The sequence below is a fragment of the Phyllostomus discolor genome, chromosome 1, assembly GCF_004126475.2.
Source record: "Phyllostomus discolor isolate MPI-MPIP mPhyDis1 chromosome 1, mPhyDis1.pri.v3, whole genome shotgun sequence".
Lineage (NCBI taxonomy): Eukaryota > Metazoa > Chordata > Mammalia > Chiroptera > Phyllostomidae > Phyllostomus > Phyllostomus discolor.
Genome location: NC_040903.2, coordinates 102,242,527 through 102,259,834, shown reverse-complemented (window position 1 = coordinate 102,259,834; position 17,308 = coordinate 102,242,527). Strand labels below are relative to the sequence as shown.

The 17,308-nt window shown below is 34.4% G+C and overlaps 1 protein-coding gene across 9 annotated transcripts in view; it reads right to left on the bottom strand.

Annotated features, from left to right (window-relative positions):
• The window catches only part of MAPK10 (mitogen-activated protein kinase 10), a 312,270-nt gene that overhangs the window by 80,725 nt on the left and 214,237 nt on the right, over nucleotides 1-17,308 (bottom strand). For 8 of the 9 annotated variants that reach the window (XR_004903436.1, XM_028506698.2, XM_028506695.2 and 5 more), the window contains 4 exons: nucleotides 7,382-7,440; nucleotides 6,425-6,563; nucleotides 5,571-5,736; nucleotides 2,848-2,919 (listed from right to left, as the gene is read on the bottom strand). Coding sequence is in view for 8 of the 9 variants with exons in the window: in XM_028506698.2 (XP_028362499.1) it covers nucleotides 2,848-2,919; nucleotides 5,571-5,736; nucleotides 6,425-6,563; nucleotides 7,382-7,440 (436 nt within the window). In the remaining variant the exon portion in view is untranslated. The remainder of the gene's footprint in view (nucleotides 1-2,847; nucleotides 2,920-5,570; nucleotides 5,737-6,424; nucleotides 6,564-7,381; nucleotides 7,441-17,308) is intronic. The other variant, XM_028506697.2, reaches the window with a different exon arrangement.

Here is a 17,308-nt window from a genome sequence, read left to right as displayed (position 1 = left end):
TAAATATAATAACCCACAGTCTCCAAATTTTGTTTACTTAAGTTTGATTATTCCTAATTTTCATGTTTAAGCTTAGAAAACATATGACATTCAATAATTTGAGGATTTTTCTTTATTTCTTCAAATATATTTTTGAAAAATTATTTCCTGGTTCCTTAACAACTGGCTTTACACCTATAACCTTGATAAGGTTTTTCATTCTAACTGAAATGTCTCATGTAAAATAAGAGAACCTATGATCACTTTTTTAAGTCTCTGAGGAATCATGGAAGTAGTCAAAAAATCATATACTTTTGTTAATATGTACTAATCTTTGATATTACTTCTGGTAAATGCTGGACTCATTTAAATGCTAAAATATTGGTGCAATTCTTCTCCTTATATAAAACCTCAATCAGCCAGTCCCTCAACTTGTGTCTATCATGGTTTAAATTAGTGAAGCTAATTTAATGCTTTGATTTCTCAATGCTTGAGAAGGAACTATACTCATATAATGATAATGATTTCATGTAAATATTAATGGAACTTGAAAGAAGCAAAGTATGTGTTCATTGTTTAATAGGGATTTCTATGGTTTAGTTTATTTTTAAAATGTGGCCATGACTTACGATGTTAAGTTATAATTTTAATTATAGGTAAAATGAATTAAGTATTCAAATCCAAATTTATACATTTTCAATATGATGGCAATTCTAACTCATTGCATCTCAAATTATTTATCTATATTTAAGTAGCATTTAAGCTAAGCAAAATGTTTTCCACTACAAATGTCTTTATGTAACTTCCCTGTTTACTTTTTAGGTCCTCATTCAGGCTCATTATTATAAATGACATTAACCTACCAAAGACCCATATTCCTAAATCACTGCTTGAAATAAAGGGATTCAGAATGCAAACGCTTATTACAATTTACATTTTGTATATTAGGATATATTAATTTTCTAGGATCATACTTTTATTGATTTTTGCACAACTTACTTTCAGTTACAAACACTGTTCTAAAATATAAACTAAAATAAAAAGGAGAAAAAAACACCTCCAAGAGAACAATTTTCAGAAGAATAAAGAATTATCAATATGGTGATATTATCTCTGTCTGCTTATTTTCTGAATGGTTATTTTAGGTTGAAAAGTGTTTTGGTTTTTCTTCATTTTACTGACTTTTAAATTTAATACTGTTAAATTAAGTAAAAAGGAATCCAGATAAATGTCTGCAGAGATAAATTAGATCTCAGAGAACCATGCTAATGAAAATCTAAGAAGCTGTACCTACGCCACATGGAAATGAGGCATTCTGACATTTTGTATTTCACTGACTTAAAAGAGTACAGAGATGTGGCTACGTAACTTCACTTTAAGTGCTGATTAAGAGGTTCCTTTTAAATCAGCTACATTGAATATAGAATTGATCCTCAAAATATAAATAATATAAATTAAAATGAAGTATTTCAAAATATAATCAACATAAAAATTATTAATGAGATATTTTACATGCTTTCCTTTTATATATTCAAAATCTAGTATGTACACACATATCTCACCTCAAACCAGCCATAATTTCAAGTGCTGAGTAGCCACATGTTGCTAGTGGCTACCTACTGGGCAGTATAGTTCTAGAAGATGTCATTACTCTTACTTTATTACTGGAATTTAGAGAATATCTCATTAATATCCAGCAGAATAAATAAATGCCCACATAAATGCATACTCACTGTGTATTAATTTCATATTGAGTCCAAATTTCAATTATCATAGGTTTTTCTTCTATTTTTGTTTCTACTAAACAATCATAATTTTTCTTACACAATAAAAAAGCTCCTTCATAGAGCTTTCTTATTAGTCAAATGCAATATTTAATAGAGTTGTGTATCACATATTTATTGTTCTTTTCCAAAAAAGTCATATATAATAAATATATTAAACTCAATCTTGCATTATTATTGTGAAAGTTGTTAATTATTGTTGTACTTAGATTTTACTATTGTATATTAGTAGGGTATTTCTGTATTTTAAAAAAGCATATCCTCTGTTAATATGTAAACTTTATTATCTACATATTATAATAAAAATTATGTGCCTCCGTAAGTTTTTGGTCATTTCAGAAATATAGCAGCTCATTTAATCATTGTAAATCATAAATATCACTTCAAGACATTTCTGATGAAATCTAGCACAGCACTCAGTGATAGAACTCATATCAACAGTGCTTTTTTAAAATTCTACATTTCATTGGAAAGTAATTATCTATGTCTAACTCACATATCCAAGTCAAGTGAGGGAGGCCTATTTTAAACCCACCAGACACCCAGCAATTTGAATAATAATTATGATTTTTAAATGTGGAAGCTCATGTTTTAAGAAGAAAGTGTTATAATGACCTATTTAAGGCTGGATGTAGTGTCAAGAGAAATTCAGAAGCTTAAGATGTCAGTGAGGAGAGAAATTACTACACCTAAATGTTGTAGATGCACAAAATAGTCTTAGAAAGCAGATGGAAAATACTTGCAAATAGTGGCTTATTTTTCCATTTGTAAAAATGAATATATTTTAATCATCTGGGATTTGGTGGCCTCTCTTATTTATGAAAAAATAGCATTGCTACTTTGAATTATAGACAAAAAATAATTTAAGAAGAAAAAGCCCACTGAAAATTTATTAACACAAATCATTGCAGTAGGTAGTCTTCAGTACTGCTCAGATTATAGAAATTACCACTTTTTAAAAAATCATAGTTATACCACTTACCCAACTTTTTGCTTCTATCTTTACTCTCCTGGTAAAACCATTACGTGTTTAAAGGGAGAGAGCACAAAACATGTAAAGCTGCAGCAAAAGGTACAAGGATACAGTCCCTTCCTGGAAAGAGGATTTTGTGGCGAACCATTTCTCCCATAATGCATCCCACAGACCATATATCCACTAGAACAGGAGACAGGGAAGTGAAGAAAAGGGAGGAAAGTAAAGTTAACTGAGATAATTGATCTCTGAAGGAGAAGGAAAAAAGAACATTTGATTAGAAGGTACAATTTCTGTTTCCCATCAAAAATTGGCTAAAAAGAATTGAAACCAGCTCTATAATACCACATAACTAATGTCTAGTATGAGAGCTCAAATTAATTTTAAAAAATTACTTTATGGGTACTTTATGCTTTAGATAGCCTCTTTAGTTCCATGAAACGTTTGCATGGAAAAGCAGCAACTAAACCAACAGCATCTTCATCAATCTGTAGAGGTGGCATTTCCATTTTATACTCTACTCAGTTACATGGAATAGGGGAAAGAGACCTTTTCTTTTTGTACATGCATTCAAATCCAAGAAACTATGAAATGGCTGAAACTATGGTTTTAAGGCAGAAATATTCAAATCTTATATGATATTTTTCTGGGGGATTTCAAAACTTAGTTTTTTCTTCCAGAAGTAATTTTTATTAATAGATAGCAGTTTTAGCTTCTATTTGAAATATTTCAAAAAATATCATATAAAATTAATTAGCACATGTTTAAAAGAGTCACCTGGAAGTAAAGTAAAAAAAAAGTGTTAAAGATATTTAAAAATTATTATATATGTATATTTATTTCTGAGTTGTCATATTTGTTAACCTAATATGCTTCACTTTCTCTTCCCAATTTTTCCCCTATTCCAGCTAGCTTTTAGTAAGGACAAAGGGAAGTTGAGGGCAAAATCATTAGGCTAAAATGCTCCATGGGGAAGGAAGGCAGGGTTAGGTGCACAGGTTAGCTGGACATGCCTGATGTGGGAGCAAGCAGGTTTTTCTGCATGATAACCTTCCTCCCACTCATAAGTGGGAGAATGGCACAAGGGTGCTAAGTGTGGTTTCTCCAGGGATCTAGAGATAAAAACAAAACAAAACAAAACAAAACAAAGACAAAACTAAAGCAGTAACTTGCAACCCTTGCTAATGAGGAAGGAAGAAAGGATGAGATTATGCTTCATTTGTGCAACAAAGATCTGAAAAGTCATAATAGGCAAATTCAGACCTCCTGAGACCTCTGTAGATCCTTGAATTCTTGACTTTATAAATTGGTTTCCCTTTGATTTGATTTTTTAAAAACTTGTTAAGAATATATACAAATATCTGATTTTCCAGATAAGTGAGATGTAGTATTGCTTTGGGAAGAGGATTAAATTTGCCTCTTCCGAGTCAAAAGGTAACACACTTTTTCCATTGTCTACCAAAGTGAACCTGACCTTCCTAGGAGCTGACTCTTTTTCTTCTTTTAAACAAATACATAGCCCTGACTGGTGTGGCTCAATTGGATGGATGTCATCCTGCAAAGTGGAAGGTCACCAGTTCGATTCCTGGCCAGGGCACATGCCTAGAATGTGGGCTTGGTTCCTGGTTGGGTGTGTATGAGAGGTAATCAATTGGTGTTTGTCTCTCACATCAATGTTTTTCCCTCTCTTTTTCCCTCCCTTCCCCTCTGTCTAAAAATAAACAAAATCTTTAAAAAATAAACAAATGCACAAAAGTATTGTCTTTCTTCTAATCTGGAAGTACACAAATTTTTTTAACTTTGGTGGTCAGGAAATTTTCATAAAAGTACCCTTTGGTACCTTCCTATAAAAATACAATGATAATTATTTTTATAGAACTTATGAAAAAGGAACTGCTAGAATTAAATAAAATAGAATATAAAATAAGTATAAAGGTACGGAGTACATATGAAAATCCTAATTTAAAACTACTTTAATTCCTAAATATATTAGATGTTATTTTTAATATGCTGTATTATTTGTTATAGATGTTCTTTTCAAAATGATATACTGTAATGTTTTCTGATAGGTACTTATACATCCTTCATTTTAATCAATAAAATTATATTGGAACACATTTTGAATATTCTTTCTACCCTTTGTTTTAAAGTGCTCCTGAGTACTAGATTTTCTTTATGAAAGCTGTGGTATAAAATATTTCTCTATGATTTTAGGAATTTATAAATATTTACTAGGTAACCGCTACTCTAAATATTGTTTATAGAGCAGTTTAAAGTAGTAAATAAACTCTCATTCTACCTGAACAATTTGGATTATTCTAATTTGGGTATTCATTGCACATTTGTGAAGGTTCTAGTTCCAGGGATTTGTGGTGTATTTTTGTTTGCCTTTTCCTAGGCCTGGAGCCATCTCTCTAAGACATGACATAAAGCCAAATGGTTAGATGTAATAGATAGACATCTTTCTGTTTTCATACTCACTTTGAGCCTGAGCTGCAACCTAAACAGCAGTTTTTCTTGATATCTACAGCATGTGTGCTCATTAGTATCCATTGATAATTTAGTCAGACTCCATTGACAATTCTTTTTAGCTATAACATGTCAGTGCTCTTCTAACAAAGCTCACTTCTCAGAAACACCCTTCACATTTTTAATGAGTGATTCTCCCTTAATAGTATTTAAAAACACACACACACACACAAAACTCTGAACATGAAAGCTGGCAGTCCTATTAAAAATATTCATATCCATGAAAGAAAATGTTACTCTGGCTATCTGAACATGTACTCATTTCCTTTGCAGTCCCCGTGGCTGCTACTCAGAAGCATCCCTACCGTTCTCCTTGTAGCCCATTCCCAGGATGACCTCAGGGGCTCTGTAATAACGTGTCACCACATAAGGAGTCATCATGAAGCTTGTGCCTGCGGTCCTGGCCAGTCCAAAGTCGAGAATTTTCAATGTACAATCAGACTTGACTACAATGTTACTTGGTTTTAGATCCTGACAATAGGAACAAGAGAAGGAATTCAAAGCCAGTGTCAAACGGAATGTGTGATTTCCATCTACTTGACCAACATGGTAGTCTTGCAATAGCACTGACTGCCCCTTCCCCACTGCCAGCCCTACATAGAGCAAATGGTTACTGCCCAAAGGAGTTTACAATAAGTTTTCAGGGTTTTTTATAACCTCCTAAACTTTTTTAAACCCAGAATTGTACTACCATTGTTACTATTTAGGCTCATTTTGGAAAGAGTTTTCAGAAAAAAAATGTATTGTCATCAGTTAGCTTCCTCCTTATGACAACATAAACCTTTCAGCTATATTTCATTTCTAGACCTGACAGGAGAGCAGAGCAGGGCAGCTGCCTTTACAGTGTCAGAAACAAACTGTGTAAATGTACTGTCTTCTTTCAACTGCGTATATGCCCTCTGCCAATCAGGGGGCTAGAAAACAAGAGGTTTCTCAGAAGCTGAATCTCAATGAGCTAAAACAAAATATTAAATAAAATCAACTACAGTGTAGGTAAGGTATCCTTCTACACATCAGTGAACTATGTGCTAATTCTATCATTACAGAAATGAGGGAGGACAGTACATTTAACCAAGCCCCCTACATAAAGAATATCATCTACAATTGGTTTCTCTTCTCTAAAACATCTGAATTATAAATCTGTAGTAGGTGTTCTTACCCTGTGAATAATTCCAGCAGAATGAAGGTGCTTGATGCCACACAACATTTGGTATAGAAGGTAAGACATCCGTTCATGGTCTAATTCCATCTGAATCACCTGACACAAGTTGGCATCCATCAGTTCCATTACTAAGTAACTGCAAGGTAAATCCACAGTTTAGTTCCAGATCACCTGTGAATTGTTTCCAATAAGACAGAATCCTCTCCTAAATCTAGCATTCTTCCTTACTTCCCAGCTCCACATCAGATTGAATGAAAAATATAAAAAAACTTCCAAGTTTTGTGTACATGCTTTGCATGGTAACTCCACCACAGGTTGCCAATAGAAGGAGCTTTTATTAGTGTGTGGCTCCTGTTCATATATTTCCTACCTTCATCTTGTTCTCACTTTTCCCTGAATTTCCTGCAACTGTTTCCCAAGTACTATGACTCTACAAATAAAAAAAAATTCAAAGTAGCATCTTCCATTAAATACAAGTCTGTATTAAATAGGCCAAGGTGTTTACTTCTTTTCCTCTGCTTACCATCACTATACTTATAAGTAGATTATTCTTTTTACACAAAGTCAAAGGTACCACAAAAATAAAAATAAATATTAAAGATAATGATTATCAGGTCCCTCTTTATTAATATTTCTCAAAGTGTATTGACTTATTCTAAAAATCTCACAGAATCAACAATAATAAAAAACACATAAAAATAATAAATCTTCAGCTGAACCAAGAATGTGGAATAACAAAGCACAAAGAACCAGAAAACCAGAAAGAAGCAGAGGCATCTTTCTGGAAAATAACACGAGAAACAAAACCCCTGTCCTATCACTAGATCCTTTTCATTTGCTGCCAGCTTTTATGTCCCTTTGATCTCTACAGTGGATTTCATCTATTTGATTCTTGTCATTTTCCCTCGAGTTATTAGAGTGCTATATTCTCCCTTCATGAGTTTTGCTACTTACACATCTTGGAACTCCTCCAGTGTTTTCTGGGGTGTGAAGACATTTAATAAACTAATAATCTGTAAAAGAGACAGTGGAAGGAACAGAGGAAAAAGTGAAAGAAAAAGGGAGAGAATAAATTACTTTAAAAGCATATTTAGACTAGCAGTTTTCCAACTCAAAGTCACACACTAGTTCTATGATAGAAATAGAAAAGTTGGGAAAAGTTCTAGAACTCTCATAAAACATACAAAAATGTATTCAGAAAGGGTATATGATCTGTCTCCAGGTTAAAATATAATTAAAAAGCTCAAATTCTTAAGCTTTTTATGAGTCAGGGTAGACACATAATTTTGATATTGATTTAAAGTATGGTTCTCCTTGATAGAATATAAAGCTGAATGCAATTAAACAACAAAGAAGGAGAACCATATAAGGAAAGTGAGGCAGCAGTGAAACATCCTACAAGACTTAGCAAGACCATGTTTTTTGTCCAAGTGAAAAAGATGGTGTTCTAATTCAAAGTGGTGCTCAAAATATATTCAAGATATATTTTGTATTGTTACTTTAGTTTACTTTGCTTCTATTTCACACTCAAATATTATTAAACTAATGTTCCAATGGTATATGTGGGGAAAGATATATCTTGAATGATATCAATAATGAATGTAGTAGAAAATGTAAAAAGTAATTAAAATTGTTTCTTATTTTTTTTGTTTCGAGCTTTATTTTATATATGAGACATTAAAGAATTTTACCTTCTTGTATAAGTAAATTAAAAAAAACCCTTGTCATATTTCCAAATAGACTGCATACCTAAATAACTCAAAATGTTCTTTCAGCTAAATATTGTGTACTAATGTGCCAGTAGGATATAAAAATAAAAAATATAGATAGCAATCTTCTACTCATAGTATATATGCAACTATTTCACAAAAAATTGGGTAAGTACAAGTTTAAGATTTATACATCTCTAAAACATGAATTAAATAATTGCTGTAAACTTCGTAAGTAGTACAGAAACATATGAAGTAATTAAAATAAAACAAAATTATTTAAAATACCTGAGAAAAGCAATCAATTATGCAGAATATTTTTAGGTTTTAAGTAGTTTTCACTTTTTGAGGAATTATTAAAAAAAATCATAATACCATCCAATATTTTCCCTCATATATATATGTATATATGGCAATGTCTATAACATATCAAAAACGCAAGATCTTCTCTGTTAAAGCAGCTTTGTAGTATGGAATATGCATATAGAAATAAAATTGTTTCAAACTATGTTTAAAGCTTGTTATTAAAGTACTTTGTCATTCTGAATGTAGTTACAGCCTGTATGGAAAAATATTTATGTGGTATACCTCTCATTGGAACATAGAGTAAGTCTGGTTTTCTAGTATTTTATTAATCTTGGAACATAGTTTATTTTGCTATTTTTTCAACAAAACTACCAGAGACTAGGTATAGAACACACATATATACAACATAGTACATACAACACATATCACCTGGTGAATAAATAGGCAATCCATATTAATCTAGAAAGCAGTATTTACTTTTAAATAAATCAAGATTTATTGTTTTGAAAGGTAAATTCCCCATCACTATATATTATTCTCCCTTTTCCAAAGCACTTTTAGCTTCTTTGATTTCCTTTTGAGGATTTATCCTCTGTTCTTTTTTTGTTTCCTGATGAACACTTATTCCTACTAATGAGTAATTTAAAATCTTGTCTTTAGAAACAGATCATCACATGTATTTCCATTTTTGTTGAACAGTTTCCAGGCAAGAATGTGATTTAGTTCCTCTATTCCAATATCTTAAAATGCACGGACGTTTAACTTACTTCCTCTCTGTTAACGTGTCCTAGAAATGTATTTCCCGAAACATATATATATATATATATATATATATATACACCTATATATATATGTATATATAGGTGTATATATATATAAACACACACAAAAGGTGGTAGCAGGTAGGATACCATTTACAAATTATCATTTCAATACCGAGCTTCTCTTTTCTGAAGTGTTTACTTTTTAAAATTATTTTTATTGTTGTTCAATTACAGTTGTTTCCAATATTCCCCCATTAATCTCCCTTGACCTACCAACCCCCACCTTCCACATTCAATTGTCCCTTTGCCCCCGATCCCGTTGATTCTGTCCATGGGTCCTTTATACATGTTCCTTGACTTGACCCTTCCCCTTCTTCCCCCCATTATCCACTTCCCCACCATCACTGTCAGTTTATTCTTTATATCCATATCTCTGGTTCTATTTTGTTTGTTTTGTTGGCTAGGTTCCACTTATAGGTGATATCATATGGTATTTGTCTTTCACTGCCCAGCTTATTTCACTTAGCATAATGCTCTCCAGTTCCATCCTGTTCCATGCCATCACAAAGGGTAGGAGCTCCTTCTTTATTTCTGCTGTGTAGTATTCCATTGTGTAAATGTACCACAGTTTTGTGATCCACTCATTTGCTGGTGGGTACTTAGGTTGGTTCCAGCACTTGGCAGTTTTATTGTAAATAACATTGCTATGGACATTGGGGTGCATAGGTCTTCTGAATTTCTGTTTCAGGATTTTTACAGTATAATCCCAACAGTGGAATTGCTGGGTCAAAAGGCAGTTCCATTTTCAGTTTTCTAAGGCAATTTCATACTGTTTTCCACAGTGGCTGCACCGGTTTGCATTCCCACCAACAGTGCACTAGGGTTCCCTTTTCTCCACAACCTCACTACCATTTGTTTGTTGATTTGTTAATGATGGCCATTGTGACCGGTATGAGGTGGTATATCATTGTGGTTTTAATTTGCATCTCTCTGATGACTAGCGATGCTGAGCATTCTTTCCAGTGCTGAGCACCTTATGTCTCTGAGCCTCTGTATGAATGGACCCTCTTTGGAGAGGTGTCTGTTCAGGTCCCTTGCTCATTTTTTACTTGGATTGTTGGTCTTCCTGGTGTGGAGTCATGTGAGCTCTTTATATATTTTGGAGATCAAACCCTGGTCCAAGGTATCTTTGGCAAATATATTTTCCCATACAATTGGTTCTCTTTTCATTTTGCTGATGTTTTCTACAGCCATGTTGAAGCTTTTAAATTTGATATAGATCAATTTGTTTATTCTTTCCTTTATGTCCCTTGCTCTAGGAAACATATTGGTGAAAACATTTCTGAGCAGAATATCTGAAATTTTCCTGCCTGTGTTTTCCCTTAGAACTTTTATGGTGTCACAAAAATTATATTTAAGTCTTTTATCCATTTTGAGTTTATTTTTGTATAGGGTGTATGTTGGTAGTCAAGTTTCATTTTTTTGCATGTAGTTGTCCAGACCTCCCAACACCATTTGTTGAAGAGGCTATTTTGACTCCATTTTATGGCTCCTGCCCACCTTGTCAAATATTAATTGACCACAGAGACTTGGGTTTATACCTGGGCTCTCTAGTCTGTTCCATTGGTATATATGTCTGTTCTTATGTCAATACCAGACTGTTTTGACTACAGTGGCATGTAATACAGTTTGATATGAGATATATGATCCCTCCCACTCTGTTCCTTTTTCTCAAAATTGCTGAGTCTATTCAAGGTCATTTATGGTTCCACATAAATTTTTGAAATGTTTGTTCTATATCTGTGAAATGTGTCATTGGTATTTTAATATGGATTACATTGAATCTATAAATTGCTTTGGGTAGTATGGACATTTTGATGATGTTAATTCTTCCTATCCATGAACACAGTATACATTTCCATTTATTTGTGTCTTCCTTAACTTCTTTCTTCAGTGTCATGTAGTTTTCTGAGTACAGGTCTTTTACCTTCTTGGTTAAATTTATTCCTAAGTACATTATTCTTGTTCCTAAATTTTTCCTGATTTATGTTTTGGATATTTTGTTTTGTTGTATAAAATTGCCTTCAATTTCTGAATATTGGCTTTGTATCCTGCTGCTTTGGCAAATTCACCTATTAGGTCAAGTAATTTTTTTGGTGGAGTCTAAAGATTTTCTATGCACACTATCATGTCATCTGCAAACAAATGATAGTTTTTATTTCCTCCTTTTGAATTATGATGCCTTTTTTTCCTTTTTCTGGTCTGATCACTGTGGCTAGAATATCCAATACTATGGTGAATAGAAGTGGTGAATGCAGACACCCTTGTCTTCTTTTGATCTTATTGGGAAAACTTGGTCTCTGCCTATTGAGTATGATGTTGGCTGCAGGTCTCTCACATATGGCCTTTGTTATGTCGAATTATGCTCCCTCTACTCCCTTCCACTTTGCTGAATGCTTTTGTCATAAATGTGTGTTGTACCTTATCACATGCTTTTTTACATCTATTGATATGATCACGTGATTTTTGTCTCTCTTTTGGTTATGTGATGTATTACATTTATTGATTTGTGAATACTGTACTATCCTTGCATCCTGGAGTGAATCTCACTTGATCATGGTGTATGATCTTTTCAGTATATTGCTGGATGTCGTTTGGCAATATTTTGTTGAGGATTTTATCATCTATGATCATCACCAATATTGGCTTGTAGTTTTCTTTCTTTGTTGTGTCTTTATCTGGTTTTGGGATTAGGATGATACTGGCCTCATGAAAAGAGTTTGGGAGTCTTCCATCATTTTGGATTTTTTTGGAATAGTCTGTGAAGGATAGGGTTACCTCTTCCTTAAATGCTTTGTACAATTCTCCTGTGAAACCATCTGGTCTAGCTCTTTTGTGTGCCGGGAATTTTTTGATTACTGCTTTAATTTTGCAGGCTGTTATCAGTCTGTTGAGGCTTTCTTCTGCTTCTTCATTTGGTTTTAGAAGAGCATATTTTTCTAGAAATTTGTCCATTTCACTTAGGTTTTCAATTTCTTGGCATATAGTTCTTTGTAGTAATTTCTCACAATCCTTTGTATTTCTGTGGTATCAGCTGTAATCTCTCCTCTTTCATTTCTGATTTTATTTATTTAGGTTCTCTTTCTTTTTTCTTGCTGAGTCTGGTTAAAGGTTTGTCAATTTTCTTTTTATTATTTTTAAAGATTTTATTTACTTATTTTAGGGCGGGGGAAGGAAGAAAGAGAGGAAGAAAAACATCAGTGTGTGGTTGACTCTGACACACTCTGCACTAGGGACCTGGGCTATAATCCAGGCATGTGCCATGACTGGGAATTGAACTAGTGACCCTTTGGTTCAGAGGCCAGCACTCAATCCACTGAGCTACACCAGCCAGGGCCAATTTTCTTTATTTTTTAAAAAATCAGCTACTGGATTTATTGACCTTTTGTATTGTTCTTTTAGTCTCTATCATTTAATTCTGCTCTGATCTTGCTTATTTCCTCTCTTCTACTCACTCTGGGCTGTCTTTGTTGTTGTTCCTCCAGTTCTTATAGATGTAGGGTTAGGTTGTTTATTTGAAATGTTTCTATCTTTTTTAGGTAGGCCTGTATTGCTATGAACTTCCCTCTGAGGGCTGCCTTTGCTTTGTCCCATAAGTTTTGGACTGTTGTGAGTTCATTTTTGTTTGTTTCCAGAAACTTTTCAATTTCTTTCTTGATCTCATTATTAACTCATTCATTATTTAATAGCATACTATTTAATCTCCATGAAGTTGAGTGTTTTTGAGTGTTTTCCTTGAGGTTGGTTTCTAGTTTCAGGCCCTTGTGGTCCAAGAACATGCTTGAAGTGATTTAAATTTTCTTGAATTTGTCGAGGCTTGTTTTGTGTCCTATCATGTGGTCTATCTTTGAAAATGTTCCATGTGCATTGGAAAAGAATGTCTATTTTGCTTCCTTGGGATGAAAGGCTCTCTCTATATATATCAGTTAATTCCATTTGACCTAGGATATTGTTCAATGCTATAATATCTTTGTTGATATATTGTTTGAAAGATCTATCCATTTTTGACAGTAGGGTATTGAAATCCCCTAGTAAAAGTGTGTTACTGTCCATATCTTTCTTGAAGTCCTCCAAGATTTTCCTTATATATTTGGGTTCTCCTACATTGGGTACATGTATGTTTACAATGCTTATGTCTTCTTGGTGGATTCTTCCCTTGAGCATTATGAAGTGAACTTCTGTGTTTCTTTTTATGGCACTTGTTTTCAAGTATATTTTGTCCAATGTGCAAATTGCTACCCCAGGTTTTTTTTCCTGTCCATTTGCTTGGAATATTGTTTTCCAACATTTCACTTTCAGTCTGTATAGGTCTTTTGTTCTGAGGTGGGTCTCCTTTAGGCAGCATATGTGTAGGTCATGTGTTCTCATCCATTCAGTTACCCTATGCCTTTTGATTGGAGCATTTAATCCATTTACATTTAATGTTACTATTGATAGGTACTTATTCATTGTCTTTTCCCCCCTTTGTACCTAAGTTCTACTCTCTCTCACTCTTTTTCTTCATCTTCTTAAAACAGTGTCTTTAGCATATCTTGCAATGCTAGTTTAGTGGAGGTGTATTCTTTTATCCTTCTTTTGTCTGGGAAACTTCTCATTTTACCTTCCATTTTAAATGAGAGCCTCACTGGGTACAGTAGTCTTGGGTGCAGGCATCTTCTTGTCATTACTTGGAATGTTTCTTGCTATTCACCTGTGGCTTTTAGTTTCTGTTGAGCAGTCAGCTCCTAGCCTTATCAGAGAGGCCCTGTGTGTTACTTCCTGTTTCTCCCTTGCTGCCTTTAAGATTCTCTCTTTGTTTTTGAATTTTTCCATTTTAATTATAATGTCTTGGCATAGGCCTTTTTAGGTTCATCTCAATTGGGAGCCTCTGTGCTTCCTGGACTTGTTTGACTTTTTCTCTCATGAAATTAGGAAAGTTTTCAATCATTACTTTTTGAAACAGGTTTCTATCCCTTGCTCTTCTCCTTCTCCTTCTGGTGTCCCTATTATACATATATTATTACATTTTATATTGTCCTACAGTTCCCTTAAACCCTCCTCGTTCTATTTGAGTGTTTTTTCCTTTTCTTGTTCTTCCTGGGAATTTTCTTCTACTATTTTCTCCAGCTCACTGATTTGGTCCTCTGCTTCTTCTAGTTTGCTTTTGATTCCTTCTACTGTGTTCTTCAAGCCAGAAATTGTATTTTTCATTTACTCCTGGCTGTTTTTGGTAGTTTCTATGTCCTTTTTTATGCTGATATAGTTTTCAGTAAGTTCCTTGTAGTTTTGGTAGTTCTCAGTGAGCTCATTGAGAACCATTATAACCATAACCATTGTTTTGAACTCACTGTCTGATAGTTGACTTGTCTCTATTTCATTTAGCATTCTTTTTGAGGATTCTTCCTCTCCTTTCAATTGGGGGTTATTTCTTTGTCTTCCCATTGTTTATGAGGTTCTTCTTGTTTGCCTCTGCTTCTTCAATTTAGGTCTATTTTGACTCCCTGAGTTTGTGGTATGAACTTCTAAGGTAGGAGACCTGTGTGACTCAGTGATGCAGTCTCCTTAATCTCCTAAACTTGATTATTTTGGGATGCCTTTATGCCTCTTATTTGGATGTCTGGTTGCAGTTTGGTTTTGACTGTTGTTGGATTCTCCTTTGGTGGGTACTTCCCTCCAGCTGGTTGACTGTGGGTCAGTCCACCCACCACGTCTTCTATGCTGTTGTGTAGGTGCTGCCAGAACAAAACCACAAACTCCAGGAAACAAACCCACACCCAAAAATATAACTCCCACCTGCAATCCCACTATCAACAGCAAATGAACTGGTATTAATGTGTATAAAGAGATTAAGACTATTATAAGAAAGGAGATGGAATATGAGATGACATAGTGAAAGAAAAATGATTTTGAGGGGGTAGAGGAATAAGCACTAATAAGAGTAGAGAATTGGAGCCATGTGAAGAAAGTGAAATTTACATCATAAATGAAGAAAGAGGGCTGGAGTAAGAGAAGGGAAGTATATAGTATTAGGTTTTAATCAAAATTAAAATAAAGTGAGAAAGAAAGAGTAAAAAACAAATAAATAATTAAAAATAGGAACAAATTGGAGAGAAAGATCCACCATAGCACTATCTGGTACAAATAAGCTAAAATTAGTAAAAGTGGGGTGGGAATAAGAGGGAAAAAAGAATGAAAGAAAAGCTTGAGAGATGTCTAGAGATAAAATTGAACAAATGCAATAACAATTTCCCTATCTAAAACCAATAAACAAAGATTGCTGAAGGTGGAGAGAGCACACAGGTATTGAAGAATAGGAAAATGAATGTGAGCTAACTATTGACAAGAAAATTAGTTTTGGGAGGCTGGACTCAGGAGAAATAGTGAGAGTGCAAAATGGAAACAAGTTGCAGCAAGAGAGAAAACAAAACTTAAAACAAATATAATGAGGAAAAAAGAAGGTGGCAATGGGGTAAGAGAAGGGAGGGGCAAAATATGTGATTTGAAATAAACTATAGTATAAAATCTAGTGATAATATATAAAAACTTGAAGGACAAGAAATAAATGAATAAAAAGCTATGCAGGAAAGAAAATATCACAAATCATGGAGAAGACCATATTGAATTTCATCTCAGCAACATGTGATATTTACCACTTGTTTTTTCTTTCTGGATCCACCTCTGGTGATGTCACATGGTGACCCTGTCTGATCTTAGACAGCCTGTTCAAGACTTCCTGGGGTCTACTGTCTGTGGCTGACTTCTTCAATTGCTAATCTGGTCACTCTATAATCAGCAGCCAGGTTTAAGCACCACAGGGTGGGGCAGAATCCCTCCTGGGGCCTGGACTATTACTTCCCCTCAGGCTGCTTCTCCTCAGAGAGGAGTGGTCTGTCTGAGCAGGACGACTGCTGTAGTATAGGGGATGACTCTGCACCAGAATCCTGGAGGCTACTTTCTCAGCTCCCTCCTCAAAGCCTCCAGCCCCAGTTTTTCCTCAACCATCTCTAATCTACTCTGCCCTCTACCCCCAGTTTACCAGAGCCCAGGGTAAGAGGCTGCAAATGAAAATTTGTGCATTGGCCCTTTAAATGGCTCTTTCCACCTCTAGCCATCCATCTCAGGCAGAGAGCCACCCTGCTGCTTTTCACAGCTGGATATTATTTGGGCTCTGGTACTCTAGGCTGGGCATTCCAGCTTAGCATTTAGACCCCACACTTCTCAGAGGGGCCCAACTGGCCTCTTGAATATCCCTCTGGCACTGATGCCTATGGGTGCCCAGCCAGCCCTTTTGTGTCTCCACCACATTCCCTATCAGTCATGTGTGCTGAAGCTGATTCTTCTGTCTGCTCATGATTATAAGGCTTCTCTCATGCTATTGTTCTGTTGTTTGTTCCATGTGATCTCTCCACAACTTAATTGTAATTTCAGATTGGTCCTGAGAGGAAGTTAGTCTGACTTCCACTCCTTTACCATCTTGGATCCCTACAACTTCTTTATATTTATCATAAATATGATACTCCATATTTCACATAGATGGGAAGCCCCCATCAAGAATGGGGAGTATGACTCCCTCAAATTTCCAAGTAACTGAGAATTTCTTCACAATGTATGTATTGCATTATAAGGGCTAGAAGGAGGATTAGGGAAATATAAACATATGAAAAGAAAATATCAAAATTTTCCATACAGTTGTTTCATTGCTGATGATACTTCTCATTTTCTTTGCTATCATAAAAACAGATGGCATTAATCAGGTAGTTTATCTTACTCTTGCCTTTAGTTATCACACTGAGACAACTAAACTGCTGAGAGAAAAAACTGCTTCAGTAGAATGTTTTTTTTTCCTCAGGAATTATCCTTTCCATCATTTCCATGTTTCTCTTTAGAAGTACCATGTTCCTTGCATAGCCAAATTAAATATGGGTACATATTTCATAAAGTTTCCTTTTTTTAATGAGCCATTCCCTCTTCAACATATTTCAAAGAATACCCTATTCCACCCAACATTGACCAGAATTTTTTAATTTTCCTTCTATGCTTTGTTTTACTTAATAGCACTTATC